The sequence below is a fragment of the Sebastes fasciatus genome, chromosome 9 (assembly GCF_043250625.1).
Source record: "Sebastes fasciatus isolate fSebFas1 chromosome 9, fSebFas1.pri, whole genome shotgun sequence".
Classification (NCBI taxonomy): Eukaryota; Metazoa; Chordata; class Actinopteri; order Perciformes; family Sebastidae; genus Sebastes; species Sebastes fasciatus.
This window is the reverse complement of record NC_133803.1, coordinates 34,686,628-34,703,522: the sequence shown is the minus strand read 5'-3', so window position 1 is coordinate 34,703,522 and position 16,895 is coordinate 34,686,628. Positions and strand designations below refer to the sequence as shown.

The 16,895-nt window shown below is 40.0% G+C and overlaps 2 protein-coding genes across 5 annotated transcripts in view; both read right to left on the bottom strand.

The window, feature by feature from the left end:
- LOC141774614 (WAS/WASL-interacting protein family member 1-like) overlaps positions 1 to 3,228 on the bottom strand; it is a 34,446-nt gene extending 31,218 nt beyond the window's left edge. For 2 of the 4 annotated variants that reach the window (XM_074647401.1, XM_074647403.1), the window contains exons 1-2: positions 3,153 to 3,228; positions 2,309 to 2,466 (exon numbers count right to left, since the gene is read on the bottom strand). In XM_074647401.1, coding sequence (XP_074503502.1) covers positions 2,309 to 2,466; positions 3,153 to 3,213 — 219 coding nt within the window. In that variant the 5' untranslated portion in view covers positions 3,214 to 3,228. Of the gene's footprint in view, positions 1 to 2,308; positions 2,492 to 3,152 lie in introns of those variants that run through there. The other 2 variants (XM_074647404.1, XM_074647405.1) reach the window with 2 other exon arrangements.
- Positions 3,229 to 10,650: 7,422 nt separating this feature from the next.
- LOC141774616 (cytosolic iron-sulfur assembly component 2B-like) lies at positions 10,651 to 14,688 on the bottom strand. The gene is made up of 5 exons (XM_074647409.1): positions 14,380 to 14,688; positions 12,280 to 12,359; positions 11,899 to 12,024; positions 11,625 to 11,670; positions 10,651 to 11,244 (listed from the first exon to the last, which is right to left on the bottom strand). The coding sequence occupies exons 1-5, from the start codon at positions 14,504 to 14,506 to the stop codon at positions 11,141 to 11,143; spliced, it is 483 nt and encodes a 160-aa protein (XP_074503510.1). The 5' UTR covers positions 14,507 to 14,688; the 3' UTR covers positions 10,651 to 11,140.
- Between the last annotated feature and the right edge of the window lie 2,207 nt (positions 14,689 to 16,895).

The window sequence follows — 16,895 nt, the reverse complement described above, 5'->3', positions numbered from 1 at the left end:
GGATCGGACTCAAATAGCTGGACCGGGTATCGTTGAAAATGGGGCTGATCAATTCAATTAAATTCTTTATTTATATACTTTATATACTGGAATTTGTTTAAATTTTGACCGATTTGTTGCTGCATTAAAAAGGTTTACACTTGAATTGTACTTCTTGTTAATTTTGAAGATTTTTTACAGAGTTGCTGGTGTATGATTTATTATTTTAATAATAAATAACAATAACTAAAACACTAAAAATATATCGATGTATTTATTTGTTACATTTTATTTTACAAAGTTAGGAAAACAATGTTTAAGTCAAGACTGATGTTTCCTTACACATAACAGAATGTCTCTCCAGTCTCTTCCACACAGTGAGACATACAGCTTATTGATTAATAATTATTAACACTGGTATCGGATCAATAAAATATTCACATTTAAGAAACTGGAATCAGAGAATTTTGACTTATTTTTAATTAAAAAAATACTCAAACCGATTAATCGATTATCAAAATAGTCGGTGATTAATTTAATAGTTTACAACTCGTCAATTAATCATTGCAGCTCTAGTATGATCACATTATGACATATATATATATATATATATATACACATACACACACATGTATATATATATATATATATATATATATACATGTATATATATATATATATATATATATATATATATATACACATACACACACATGTATATATATATATATATATATATATATATATATGTATATATATATATATATATATATACATATATATATATATATATAGCTATCAGAATATTCTTATTTACCTAATCTTATTTCAAGCAGCCCTAGACTAGCATGTTGCATGACTGCATCTCCCACATCAGGCACCTACACAGCATCTATTCTGCAAGAGGAAGAACTCTTCAAAACAAATAAAGATGTGAACGGTTGCACAATATCTAGAAAAGGTCACTCCAGTTCTACCTTCAACAGTCTCTACCGGCTGCAGCTCCATTCTCTGCTCCGTAAGGAGATGAGTTTCATTATCCTGCTGCTCATCAGATTAGTGTCATGTGGTAACTCATGTGAATTCCTCCATTGAAAGCGAGCAGCTCTCTACAAACTGAATGTTTACAGGAGGAGCTCAGAGCTCAGACTGTATGTATGTGTGTGTGTGTGTGTGTGTGTGTGTGTGTGAGTCCATGCAGCCAGAAGGCTTTCTGTCAAACACTAACACACACACACACACACACACACACACACACACACACACATATATAAACAAATTCCTGTTTCCCTTATAGCTTTCTGACTTGATGCCATGTAATGAAGAGGAGGAAGAGTCCAGCTGAAAGCTCTTTGGATAGGAAACCCAGATCTGCTGGTAACAAACACAACTCTGAACACATGACCAGAGTTCATCATGACAACATGTGACAAGCTGAAACCTCACAACACACTAGTTTATGGAAACACGGAGAGTTTCAGAGGAAAAACTCTAAATACAACAACAACCATCATCATCATCATCATCATCATCATCATCTGTAGCTGTAAATACAACAACCATCATCATCTGTAGCTGGAAGAAAGGACAAGCCTTGGCCTGGTGACAACCACCCCTACACCACCCCTACATCACCCTACCACCACCACCCTATCACCACCACCCTACCACCCTACCAGCACCACCACCCTACCGCCCTACCAGCACCACCACCCTACCGCCCTACCAGCACCACCACCCTACCGCCCTACCAGCACCACCACCCTACCGACCCTACACCACCCTATCACCACCACCCAACCAGCACCACCACCCTACCAGCACCACCCTACCAGCACCACCACCCTACCACCCCTACACCACCCAACCACCACCCCTACTACCACCACCAGCACCACCCTACCCCCCTACCACCACCACCACCACCCTACCACCAGCACCAGCACCCTACCCCCTACCACCACCCTACCCCAGCACCCCCCTACCCCCCTCCTACACCACCCCCCTCCCAGCAGAGCCCTGGACCGTCACTAAATGTCCCTGTAGCTGGTTTAACAGTGATCAGTGTGTCTCCTCTCTGCAGCAGAATCAGCTCCAGCTGCTCTCTGCAGGATGACACAACTTCTTTCAGCTTGTAAACTGAACTCGGTCGTTTCCGCTCCACTGGAGCTGTTTTCCACCAACACACACACACACACACACACACACACACACAAACACATACACGCACGCACACACACACACACACACACACACACACACACACACACACACACATATATATATATAAAACTTAGATCAAACTTGAGATGCTGTTTGCTGTACGTACCTGTGAGAGTATGAGACGCTGTGCACGGTTAGTAGTGTTCCATGGGGCGTCAGTGTGAGCTGTGGTCGGTGCTGAGCAGCTCTGAGCAGCCTGAAGTCTGCAGAGGACCGAGAGAGACTGACGAGCAGCAGGCAGCTCGACTGGCCTCATCCAGAGCCCTATGGACGCAGGGTTGAGCTAAGTCTGTGTGAGGAAATGATGTTAGTCTGCTTCCAGGAGGAGGAGGAGAAAAGAGGAAATGATGAGAACATAAATAATATAAAGCTCTCTAAAAACACTCAGGGCCACATTGAGAAAAAAAATAATCTGAGAATTCAAGAATAAAGTCGTAATATTATGAGAATAAAGTCAGAAGTTTACGAGAAAAAAAGTCGCTATATTATAAAATAGTAATTAAAATGTTTCTTTTTTTCTCGTAAAGTTATGACTTTTCAGGCTTTAGATAATCTAGTTTAGTGACGGGAGACTTTGACCAATCACAGGTCATTTCAGAGAGAGAGAGCGTTCCTATTGGCTGGTTTCCCTCAACCGTTTGATCGGAGTTGATGAGTGATTGACAGCTGTCAGACTCCAGATCAGCTCTGATTGGTTGTTCTCCTCCGGTCTGTGAAATCTTGCAGATGACGTTAGGAGCACCGGAGGACACATGATTTTGTCACGTTACCTGTTTCATGCACTACTGTCACGATGTTGTGACCGTTTTATAAAAATAACTTTATTTTAATCTTATTTGCTCCATTTCTCCCCACTGCTGCTTTAGGTCATAACGCTTATATCCTGTATTTGGTGTTTGTTTGTCAGTACGCTACGGTACATTTGAAAAGTTTCACTCTGTTGCCTTTACTTTGCTTCTTGTTCCTCTTCTCTGATGCCATGTTGTGGTTGACTGAACCCTGAGTATGCATGGCTCTGGATTCAGCTAATGCAGCTGTGCTGGCTGAGTCTCTTATCCGGGGCTTTAGCAGTGATGCAATGTTTCCAGATGTGGAACAAGAGAGAGAAAAAAAAAGAAATCTTTTATTAGTTTAAGGAACAGCAAATATTTACCCCCCTATATGGGTCTGTTTGATTGTTTTTTAACTGTTTAAACCTTTAATATGATTTTACAATTATAATAGGGTTAATTAATGCTTGTTATGTGTCATCACTAAACTGGTGCTTTTGGACAAGATTCAAGTTCAAGAGTCAAGATTAACAGTGAGATTACATAACCATCTTTGTCAACGTTTGTATTTTATTTCCTATAACTGCTGCACAATAAATGTGTGTTTATTGTGAGCTCATCATGCCATTAAAATGGCATTTCTTCGGCAGATATTTAAGTCAAAAGTGACAGTCATGTTTACTCTCTTCTTGTGTTTGTGTCGCTGACGTAACTTTGACACAGCCTGCCATGTTATCCAGTTAGGAGAGATGTGTTGCAGTATTACTTTACTTATTTGTGTAAGATCTTAATGAGCTTGTCTGCTTGAATAACACTTAAAGGAGAGCCTGTAGCTGCTTAGTGAGTTCAGTGAGGTGGGAGGACGAGCTTGTTGTTGGACGACTCGGTGCTCTGGTTTGTTGCCAGGTTGCCTCCTCAGACCTGATGGACAGAGACTTCTCATCATCAGCCTCCTACACTGAACCTGCAGGGGCAAGATAACGGCTCCTCCTGCTGGAGGAACGCAGACATTATATAAAGCTGTTCTGCTGTGTGGATAGTTCAGGACAGTCAATCTTGCTTTTGCGATATTCACATGGACACTAAACCACTTACATTTTTCAATTTCATGACTAAATGATTAAAACAGTCTTGGATGGAGATGTTTGATTTTTCACAACCCTTACAACACCACCACTACACAGCCTCAGACAGACAAACACACTGAACAATACAGTAGAGTGAAGCCCTCTCTGCAGGGCCTTCTGCAGAGAGCTACTGCTTGAACTGCATTAGTTTGCCCTTTATTAGGCCCGAGCAGCGACAACGTCGGGCCAGCGAAGGCCCGATTGAAACTGTAGGGATTATTTTTCTTTTTCTTGAAATGAATCGCCTTTTTGAGGACCTCAACATGCTCAAAACGTTGTTACACTTGGCACACTTATCGGTGAAACATGTAGTATTTTAAGGGTCTCGGGTGCTCGCTAGCGCCCCCTAGAAAGTTGGAAAAATTGAGCTCCCCGCTCCAAATTCACCTACATGTATGAAATTTGGCAGACAGATGTAACATGTGGAGACACACGAATATGCCTCTTGGAGGTATGCCCAAAACTCAACAGGAAGTCAGACATTTTGAATTTATTGTGCGATTTTCGCCCATTTTTAGCGTTTTATGGGCCGTGTACTTTAACGAACTCCTCCTACAGATTTAATCGACTTGAAATTTGGTGAGGACCATCTTAAGACCTTGAGGATGAAAAGTTATTCAAATGGAGAGTTTTCACTAAACGACCTGACCGTGGCGTGGCGGCCATTTTGAGCCATTCGCCATAAAACAGGAAGTTGTTGTAATTCAACTGTACATAGTCCGATCTGCCCCAGATTCCTCAGGCATGATAAGGGTCCAGTCCTGAGGACATTTACATGTCAATATAGACTCATAGCCCCGCCCCAAGACATTAGCCACGCCCCCTCTCATAACTCATGAACCGTTTGTTGTAGAGTCTGATGAAACCGGCACTCATCAGAGTTCTGGGCCGCGTCAATCTCCGTCCCGCCAGTACCCCCAACGTGTGGGAAGGTGCGAGGGCCCGTTCATCGCTGCTCGCAGCTTTAATATTAAATTGGATTTCCCTAAAAACACATCTGAGTCTGTGCATAGATGAATCAGATGTTTAAATATTATATTCATATTGACTGTTTTGCACAATTTTCTTGTGAACTTGTAAACTTTTTGATGATTATTCATCGAAAAATCTAATTGTGTAAATATTTTGTGAAAGCACTGATGGTTAACCCAACAATATTGTTGCATTATGATTTCGTAAAGGTAATGCATGCTTCTATCACCACACGTCTTGATTATTATAATTAGGGCCCGAGCACGAAAGTGCCAGGACCCAACGGTGTCCTGGCACGAAGTGCAAGGAACCTATTGTTTTTCTGCAGATTATTAGGGCCCGAGCACGAAAGTGCCAGGACCCAACGGTGTCCTGGCACGAAGTGCAAGGAACCTATTGTTTTTCTGCAGATTATTATTCTTTTTCTGCCACTAGATCGCGTTTTTGACAACCTTAGCCATCCCCAAAACTCACGAAAAGTGGAGTATGCGTCAGAACTGGTGGGAAATTCAATGTTCTGGAGTGACTGGGCTCGGGTGTCTCCAGGGGGCTCCATAGCGCCCCCTAACGTACGCAGTTTTTCCGAGAAAGTTTCTTCGATCTTCACGAAATTCAAGTATGTCGTTGCTCACGCCCTCATACCTGGATTAAATGATTTTGAGATTTCTTCGGCCAACAGGAAGTCAGCCATGTTGGACTTCCTGCGTGATTTTAGAATTTACGAACGCATATTTGAAGACTTTAGGATGCACAAAAATTTATGAAACTTTACACACACATCCAAACTAGTAATTACTTAATTTTAGTGGTGAAATTTTGCTTGGGCGTGGCATGTTGGCTCTCTAGCGCCCCCTTATGTCTTTCAGATTTTGAACATACCTTTAGGTACTCGGAATCTCATAAAATTTGGCAAAATGATAGACACCTGTGAACTTTATGTAACTGCATAGCCATTAGGCTCAGTGTGTTTTTATTCGGCTCTATAGCGCCCCCTAACGCGTTGAAATTTTAACTTTGTCAAAGTTGATCCGATATTCATGAAATTTGGTATGCATATCCCACTCATCATTTGAAACATATTCCTCATTGGGTTTCATTAGCCCCGCCCACCCAGAAGTCGGCCATATTGGATTTTTATGTCATTTTTGCGTTTTATTGGCCGCGTACTTTAACGAACTCCTCCTACAGATTTGATCAGATCGAGTTGATATTTGGTCAGGACCATCTCAAGACCTTGAGGATGAAAAGTTATTAAAATGGTGAGCGTTCACTTAACGAGCGGACCGTGGCGTGGCGGCCATTTTGAGCCATTCGCCAGTTATTGTAACTCAACTGTACATAGTCCGATCTGCCCCAAATCTCTCAGGTATGATGTTGCTCCAGTACTGATGACATGTATATGAAAAAATATACTCATAGCCCCGCCCCAAGACGTTAGCCCCGCCCCCTTTCATATCTCATGAACCGTTTATAGTAGAGTCTTGTGGGATGTGTCATATCACTCAGCAGAGAGTGGGTTAACCCTAACTCAACTGTACAGAGTTCGATCTGCCCCAAATTATCATTTGAAACATATTCCTCATTGGGTTTCATTAGCCCCGCCCACCCAGAAGTCGGCCATATTGGATTTTTATGTCATTTTTGCGTTTTATTGGCCGCGTACTTTAACGAACTCCTCCTACAGATTTGATCAGATCGAGTTGATATTTGGTCAGGACCATCTCAAGACCTTGAGGATGAAAAGTTATTAAAATGGTGAGCGTTCACTTAACGAGCGGACCGTGGCGTGGCGGCCATTTTGAGCCATTCGCCAGTTATTGTAGCTCAACTGTACATAGTCCGATCTGCCCCAAATCTCTCAGGTATGATGTTGCTCCAGTACTGATGACATGTATATGAAAAAATATACTCATAGCCCCGCCCCAAGACGTTAGCCCCGCCCCCTTTCATATCTCATGAACCGTTTATAGTAGAGTCTTGTGGGATGTGTCATATCACTCAGCAGAGAGTGGGTTAACCCTAACTCAACTGTACATAGTCCGATCTGCCCCAGATTTCTCAGGTATGATGTTGGTACAGTCTTGAGGACATGTATATGAAAAATTATACTCATAGCCCCGCCCTAAGACGTTAGCCCCGCCCCCTTTCATATCTCATGAACCGTTTGTCGTACAGGCTTATGGGAGGTGTCATATCACTCAGCAGAGAGTTCCTGTTTTATTGGTTAAGGGTAGCCCCGCCCCCTACACATTAGCCCCGCCCCCTTTCATAACTCATGAACCGTTTGTCGTAGAGTCTTGCGGGAGGTGTCATATCACTCAGCAGAGAGTTCCTGTTTTATTGGTTAAGGGTAGCCCCGCCCCCTACACATTAGCTCCGCCCCCTTTCATAACTCATGAACCGTTTGTAGTAGAGTCTTGAGGTAAGTGTCATATCACTCAGCAGAGAGTTCATGTTTCATTGGTAAATGTTATGCCCGCCCCCTACACATTAGCCCCGCCCCCTTTCATATCTCATGAACCGTTTGTCGTACAGGCTTATGGGAGGTGTCATATCACTCAGCAGAGAGTGCCTTTTTCATTGGTGAAAGTTATGCCCGCCCCCTACACATTAGCCCCGCCCCCTTTCATAACTCATGATCCGTTTGTCGTAGAGTCTTGTGGGAAGTGTCATATAACTCAGCAGAGAGTTCCTGTTTCATTGGTGAATGTTATGCCCGCCCCCTACACATTAGCCACGCCCCCCTTCATAACTCGTGAACCGCTTGTCGTAGAGCCTTGCGGCAGGCGTCGTGGCGCTCGTCAGAGTTTCGGTTTCGCGGTGCCCGGCGGCGTCGGTCGGCGTCCCGCCAGCAACCCCGACCCGCGAGCAGGGGCGAGGGCCCTTTCATAGCTGCGTGCAGCTCTCGTTATTCTTTTTCCGCTGCAAGAACGCGTTTTTGACGACCTTAGCCATCCCCAAAACTCACGAAAAGTGGAGTATGCGTCAGAACTGGTGGGAAATTCAATGTTCTGGAGTGACTGGGCTCGGGTGTCTCCAGGGGGCTCCATAGCGCCCCCTAGAGTACGCAGTTTTTCAGAGAAAGTTTCTTCGATCTTCACGAAATTCAAGTATGTCGTTGCTCACGCCCTCATACCTGGATTAAATGATTTTGAGATTTCTCCGGCAAACAGGAAGTCAGCCATGTTGGACTTCCTGCGTGATTTTAGAATTTACGAACGCATATTTGAAGACTTTAGGATGCACAAAAATTTATGAAACTTTACACACACATCCAAACTAGTAATTACTTAATTTTAGTGGTGAAATTTTGCTTGGGCGTGGCATGTTGGCTCTCTAGCGCCCCCTTATGTCTTTCAGATTTTGAACATACCTTTAGGTGCTCGGAATCTCATAAAATTTGGCAAAATGATAGACACCTGTGAACTTTATGTAACTGCATAGCCATTAGGCCCAGTGTGTTTTTATTCGGCTCTATAGCGCCCCCTAACGCGTTGAAATTTTAACTTTGTCAAAGTTGATCCGATATTCATGAAATTTGGTATGCATATCCCACTCATTATTTGAAACATATTCCTCATTGGGTTTCATTAGCTCCGCCCACCCAGAAGTCGGCCATATTGGATTTTTATGTCATTTTTGCGTTTTATTGGTCGCGTACTTTAACGAACTCCTCCTACAGATTTGATCGGATCGAGTTGATATTTGGTCAGGACCATCTCAAGACCTCGAGGATGAAAAGTTATTAAAATGGTGAGCGTTCACTTAACGAGCGGACCGTGGCGTGGCGGCCATTTTGAGCCATTCGCCAGTTATTGTAACTCAACTGTACATAGTCCGATCTGCCCCAAATCTCTCAGGTATGATGTTGCTCCAGTACTGATGACATGTATACGAAAAAATATACTCATACTCAATGAGCTCCGCCCACCCAGAAGTCGGCCATATTGGATTTTATGTACGATTTTCCCAATTTTTGCGTTTTATTGGCCGCGTACTCTAACGAACTCCTCCTACAGATTTGATCATATCGATTTGAAATTTGGTCAGGACCATCTCAAGACCTTGAGGATGAAAAGTTATTAAAATGGTGAGTGTTCACTTAACGAGCGGACCGTGGCGTGGCGGCCATTTTGAGCCATTCGCCATGAAACAGGGAGTTATTGTAACTCAACTGTACATAGTCCGATCTGCCCCAGATTTCTCAGGTATGATGGTGGTACAGTCTTGAGGACATGTATATGAAAAATTATACTCATAGCCCCGCCCTAAGACGTTAGCCCCGCCCCCTTTCATATCTCATGAACCGTTTGTCGTACAGGCTTATGGGAGGTGTCATATCACTCAGCAGAGAGTTCCTGTTTTATTCGTTAAGGGTAGCCCCGCCCCCTACACATTAGCCCCGCCCCCTTTCATAACTCATGAACCGTTTGTCGTAGAGTCTTGCGGGAGGTGTCATATCACTCAGCAGAGAGTGCCTGTTTCATTGGTAAATGTTATGCCCGCCCCCTACACATTAGCCCCGCCCCCTTTCATAACTCATGATCCGTTTGTCGTAGAGTCTTGTGGGAAGTGTCATATCACTCAGCAGAGAGTTCATGTTTCATTGGTAAATGTTATGCCCGCCCCCTACACATTAGCCACGCCCCCCTTCATAACTCGTGAACCGCTTGTCGTAGAGCCTTGCGGCAGGCGTCGTGGCGCTCGTCAGAGTTTCGGTTTCGCGTCGGTCGGCGTCCCGCCAGCAACCCCGACCCGCGAGCAGGGGCGAGGGCCCTTTCATAGCTGCGTGCAGCTCTCGTTCACTTTAGGTTGGTGTTCGCCAATAAGCCTCTTTGTGTCGCCTGCAGCTTGTTCAGAACGCGGCAGCTCGTCTTTTAACTGGTAAACGTGAGCACATCTCCCCGATACTTCACTTCACTGGCTCCCTGTGCCTTTTAGGACTGATTTTAAGATTTAATTATTAACATATAAATCGTCAACTTATCCCTCAGACCTTTTAAAACCACATCTTTTATCAAGGACACTCAGATCCAGTTGCTTCTGACTGTCCCCAAGGTCAAAGTTAAAGCTCAGGGGTGACCGAGCCTTTTCAGTTGCAGCTCTGGAGCGCTCTGCCTCCACATGTTGGGCTGTCCCCCACACTGCCTGCTTTTAAATCAAACCTCAAAACACACTTTTATTCCGTAATGGCTTTTGACTCGGCATGAGAGTTGACTATTTTTATCTTTTCCTTTCCTATTGGTCTTAACACTTTTATTATTTTACTGTCCTGTTGGTTTTAAGTTGGTCTTAGTTGTTTTATTGTTGTTTTCTATGTTTTTATGTATAATTGTACAGCACTTTGGTCAACCTTTGTTGTTTTTAAATGTGCTTTATAAATAGATTTGGACTGGATTGGATTGGATATCAGGGTATTTGGTTGAAAATAACGTGATATTTGATTTCCTTAATATCGCCCAGCCCTAATCGCCATTCATGGAATTGTTTCAATAAGGTCAAGTGAAGAACATTAATTCAATGTCTGATGAAATTATTTATATCCCTGAAGAAATACATCTTAAAAAACACACAAACATATCTTCATCTTTTATTTGTAATTTCTGGTCTATACATTTTAATATGATGTCAAAAGCATCAATATTATATACAGGTGTGGATTGTTGCTGCAGATGTTGAGTCCAAATATTATTCTAAAAATGATTCATTGCATCCGTTAGAATACAGATTAATAATATAAAACAGGAAATACACTGAATGACCTGACGGACAGAGTTTCTCAACTTTTTCACCACAAAAATCCACAGATGGAAGTAGAATTACTAACACTGCTTTGTGCAGACTGTTCTGCATGATGACTAGCCGTCTGTATGGCTCTCTTTAGGAGGAAACATTCAATAATTGGGTTTGCTGCATCAGTGTCCGCCAGTTGCAGCTATTCACACCTGTATTGGTGATGGGCGGCCGGACACAGAGCTTGGCAGACACACCTCAGTCGTCAAAGACAGAGCCGAACACGATTGGCTGATCAGTGGCTGAAAGCAGAAGACGATGAAGCTGATTGGCTGCTCAGACGCCCTTAGGGGGGGTCAGGCACTGGTTGACCACCTCCAGCAGAGAGGAGTTCTCCAGAGCTGCTGCAACTCTCTCTTTGTCTGCCAGCTGTTTGTTCACTGCACAACATAGAAGAAAAATCACATAACATACAATCAAGTCCTCGCATTTAACAGTAACTACAGTATTATGACTAGTGGCCAGGGGTCAGCAACCTGCAGCTCCGGAGCCACATGTGTCTCTTCAGCTCCTCTCCTTTTCTGGTAAAGTTGTGACTTTATTCTGGAATAATACTATATAACACTCCGTAGTGCATTTGCTCTTTGGCCCTCATAAACTGTGTTACCTTCATCACAATGATCAAATGTTTTGCAGCTCCAGACAGATTTATTTTTTTTACCCAGAACGGCTCTTTAGATAGTAAAGGTTGCTGACCCCTGACTAGTGGGGAATATGGTCTAATATCCCATCATGCCTGCCGTCTCTGTGTGATATTTACCTGCTTCCTCTGAGGCGTGAGTCCCGGGAGTGATGTGGACGTCAATCTGAGCAGAAACAGAAAGAACACACAACGTTTAGACAGAAATCCCACACGGTATGACATGTTGTTCATATTAACTAACACTCAAAGGAGGTGATATTAAATGTGCATTCATAGTACCAACACACACACTCACACACACACACACACGCACACGCACACACATACGCACACTCGTACACGCACACGCACACGCACACACACACACACACACACACACACACACACATACTTTGAACCGGTCTGGCAGCGAGCGCAGCAGCTTCACTTTGATTGACAGGCCAATGAGTGTTGCCATGCTGCAGTGGGGGATGGTGGGCGTGAACTCAATACCCACAATGCTCTCTGCATCATTAACCTGAGAAAAACACACACAGATAGAAAGAGACTTAATTAACAACATACTGAATGCAATTAACTTATTGTTTTAACTCGTTAAGGACGTAGGATGTTTCTGCAGTGAGGACGGCTGGAGAGTGTGAAAGTTACTTGTTTATTTCTTTAGTAAGTGCAGTAAAAGTTCTGTAAAGTCAGGTCAGTAACAGACAGATCGATGGCATATCCTGCTTTTTCCTGCATTCACCCAGTAGTAAATCAAATTAAAGGTGCGTACCTGGACTCGGACTTGCTCCACGACATTGAGTTCCTCCAGAGACAGAGGATGCTCCGGGTCGTTGATGGATCTGATCAGATGTAACTTTAGTTAAAGAATTTAAAACACAAGTTCTGCCTCTGTTCTGATGTAGTCAGTATATTATTATTATTATTATTATGATGTATTATGTGAGACACTAATAATATTACAGTGGTTTCTATTGTTATATCACAAGGTATGTAATTGTGCGTTTACTGTAAATAACCTAAAATAAGTAATAAAAGGCACACGTGAATTAAGAAATGTTACTTATCTTAGTGTAAATGTCTTTTTCAACTGATCCTAACGCTGTTGGAATATGTGTTACACATCTGTATACAGTCTGTTTGTAATTAAACATCCCATGAGGTAGTCATCATGGATGTCAGCATAAAACAAAGATGATAAACATTGCTTAAGTATTCTTAAGGACTGTCTTTAAAGGTACTTGCTGACCTAAACTCTGTTGTCTAATACGAGGTGGGGGCATACGCTGATTGTGGTCTGATATTGCCGAAGGGCTGCAACTAATGATAATGTTCATTGTTGATTAATCATCTTCTTAATTACTTCATTCAGTCTATCGAATGTCACATAATAGTGAAAGAATGCCCATCACAACTTCCCAGAGCTCAAAGTGACATCGTCAAACTATTCAAACCTCAAAGATGTTTTAAATCACAAAGATGTGAAAGAGAGAAAACCAGAAAATCCACATATTTAAGGAGCTGGGACCAGCGAATATTAATAACTTAAATTATAAACCATTTTCTAAATTATTGATTCATTTTCTCAATACTCAAGTAATCATTGTAAAAAAAAAGTTATGTTTACAAGAAGTACACAAACATATTGTTTAAGATGTGAGCTAATAAGATGTGCTGGCAGTATACATATCCTGCAATACTCATTAACTATATTTTCACCATATATATTATTGGAACAAATGCCTATATACTGTATGTTTTACTCACTGTGAACTGCAGTGATTATATCTCTGTGTTGTTGTCCTTGTGGTTTATTTGATTTATACTGATATGGACCTTTGGGTCTGAAATAAAGGCAATGAATGAATATATATATAAAACAGTTTATATATAACAGTATACATTTACTCAAGTACTGTACTTAAGTACAATTTTGAGGTATTTATACTACAATTGAGTATTTCCATTTTATGTAACTTTATACTTCTGCTCTATTACATTTTAGAAGCCAATATAGTACTTCCTACTCCACTACATTTATGTGATCACTTTAGTTACTAGTTACTTTTCCAACACATAATAAAATAATATGATTTATATTTGATGTAACTTTATACTTCTGCTCTATTACATTTAAGAAGCCAGTATTGTACTTTTTCCTCCACTACCTTTATTTGATAACTAGTTACTTAGAAGTTCCAAATTAATAATTCAAAATATAATCAACAGATAGATTTTAATATTACTATTATTATCAGTCAGACTTTATTGATCCCCAGAAGGAAACTGAATATATATATATATAATTAAAATACATTATTCTGAAAGTGGTCATAATGCATGGGTAAAGTTACTTTAAGTATATTTTGATGTTAATACTTTTGTACTTTTACTTGAGTATTTCTACAATGCGGCGTTAAGGCTACTTTTACTGATGTAAAAAGGTCTAAAAGTACTTCTGACACCACTTTTACACATTTACAGTAACGTTACTATTCCATGTAACTTTAACAGAGAAGCACCAGTTACTGTTATCTGTACGTTACCGTTAACGTCATCTCAGAGATGATGCAACAGCTGGTAATGTTAGAAAAGAAAAGAAATGTGTCCAGACTATCAGTTAAAATACAGTTTAACAAGCACACACACTATCTGTGTTTAAAACCAGTCTAAACTAGAGGAAGACCAACTAACTGAATATAAACCAGTCTAAACTAGAGGAAGACTAACTAGTTATATATATATATATCTAGTTATATAAACAGGATATCTAGTTATATCTAGTTCTATATAGTTGTATAAACAGGATATATAGGTATATATAGGTATATATAGGTATATATAGGTATATATAGTTGTATAAAGAGGATATCGAAGATCTCTCGGGGGTCGATGGGGTCGTGGATGTCTTCGTCTTCGTCTCTCGGAGTCATCAGTCTGTCTCCGGACCGCTGGAAGATCACCGGGTTCGCGTTCTCCAGATGGGTTCCTCCGGACATCTCTACGGTGAACTCAGTCCCGTTAAACACTGAGTCTCTCCGTTAAACTCCGAGTCTCTCCGTTAAACTCCGAGTCTCTCCGTTAAGGTCTGAATCTCTCCGTTAAACTCCGAGTCTCTCCGTTAAACTCTGAGTCTCTCCGTTAAACTCTGAGTCTCTCCGTTAAGGTCTGAGTCTCTCCGTTAAACTCTGAGTCTCTCCGTTAAGGTCTGAGTCTCTCCGTTAAACTCTGAGTCTCTCCGTTAAACTCTGAGTCTCTCCGTTAAGGTCTGAGTCTCTCCGTTAAGGTCTGAATCTCTCGGGATGTGAATCAGTGGCGCAGCAGCAGAGAAAAACACAACAACCTCCTGGAACTACGCAAGGCCTATGAAAAGGAGGCTTAATCACGCGTCATCAACGTGTCATATCTCCGGGGAGGGGGTATTGCACATGCACAGTAGAATTTGGTCTGCACTTCAGTTACACTGCGCATGCGTGTTACTAGACACATGACCCAGGATCTATCCTCCTTCCATAGGCCTTGGAACTACGGAGAGCGACAGAGTCCAAAACGCGCTAAAGAGAAAGTATTAAAGGAACAGTACACTTTTTCTTCTTCTTCTTTGGTGTTTATTGGCGGTTGGCAAACCAGCTTAAAGGTGCATAACCTCCACCTGCTGGACTGGAGTGGGGAGCGCGAGATTTGCAAGGAAATAAATAAAAAAATAATAATAATAATCAAAAATTATATATATATACACACATAGAAAAACAAGAAATCACAGGTTGGATTTGGGTCCACTATTGACTGGAATTAAATAATACTAAAATAAACAGATCCCTCCTCTAAACAGATAGATGGGTAGTTACCATGTTCAGTGGTGGAAGAAGTACCTCTATCACCAAAATGTACTTAAAGTATCAGAAGTAAAAGTACTCATTATACAGTACGACCCATTTCATGGTATATCCTGTATTATATATTAATGGATTATAATTATTAATGTGTACATTCTGGAGGATCGAACCTGGCAAAATAAAAAATAAATAAATATGCCACTAAATATAGCAAAAATAATATCAAGAATAAATGTAGCCATTAATCAATTGATAAAATGTGACATAAATTGATAATTCTGTCATATTTATTTATATTTGTATTTATTCCCTTATTTATTTACTCCTTTTATTTATTCATTGATCTATTTTCATTCATTTTTACATTTATTTATTTATTTTGCATTATTATTTATTTATTTATTCCTGCACGATTTTCCTTTTGCATTTCACTTATTTATTTTCCCAAACCTACTTACTGTAATGACTGTGTATGAGCCGTTCACTTATTTATTTCTGTATTTTTCTTTATACATATACTTCAAACTAAAATACTTATGTAATAAGAAAATCCCTTAATTACAAAATTAAGTAAGATTCTTAAAAAATAAGTAAATTACTTAATTATAAAAATCGTCAAATCCTTTATTACAGCATTAAGTAAAATTCTTAAACAAATAAGTACTTAATCATGAAAATTTGCAAAATCCTTTATTACAGCATTAAGTGAAATTCTTAAAAAATAAGTACTTAATCATGAAAATTTGCAAAATCCTTAATTATAATATTAAGTGAAATTCTTAGGAAATTAGCAAAATCCTTCATTAGAAAAAAATAGTAACAGTAAAATCCTCAATTATAAATTTGTGTAAATTTGTTAAGTACAACATCAAGAAAATTCCCAAAGTACAAAATTCAATAAATTCCTTAAATGAAAAAGTAAAATTCATAGAAATTAAGGACATTTTTTTAGTGCAAAATTAAGTAAACTCCTTATGTACAAAAATTTGCCAAATTCTACTGAAATAAAATTAAGGAAAATTCCTATGTAATAAGAAAATTCCTTAATTAAAACAATTAAGCAAAATTCTTAAAAAAATAAGTAAATTACTTAACTATGAAAATTTGCAAATCCTTGATTACAGCATTAAGTGAAATTCTTAAAAAATAAGTACTTAATCATGAAATTAGCAAAATCCTTCATTAGAAAAAAGTAGTAACAGTAAAATCCTCAATTATAAATTTGTGTAAATTTGTTAAGTACAACATCAAGAAAATTCCCAAAGTAAAAAAATTAAATAAATTCCTTAAATGTAAAAGTAAGTAAAATTCATAGAAATTAAGCACATTCTTTAAGTGCAAAATTAAGTAAACTCCTTATTTACAGAAATTAGCCAAATTCTACTGAAATAAAATTAAGTAAAATACTTATGTAATAAGAAAATCCTTAATTACAAAATTAAGTAAAATTCATAAAAAATAAGTAAATTACTTAATTATGAAAATCATCGAATCCTTTATTACAGCATTAAGTGACATTCTTAAAAAATAAGTATTTAATCATGAAAATTTG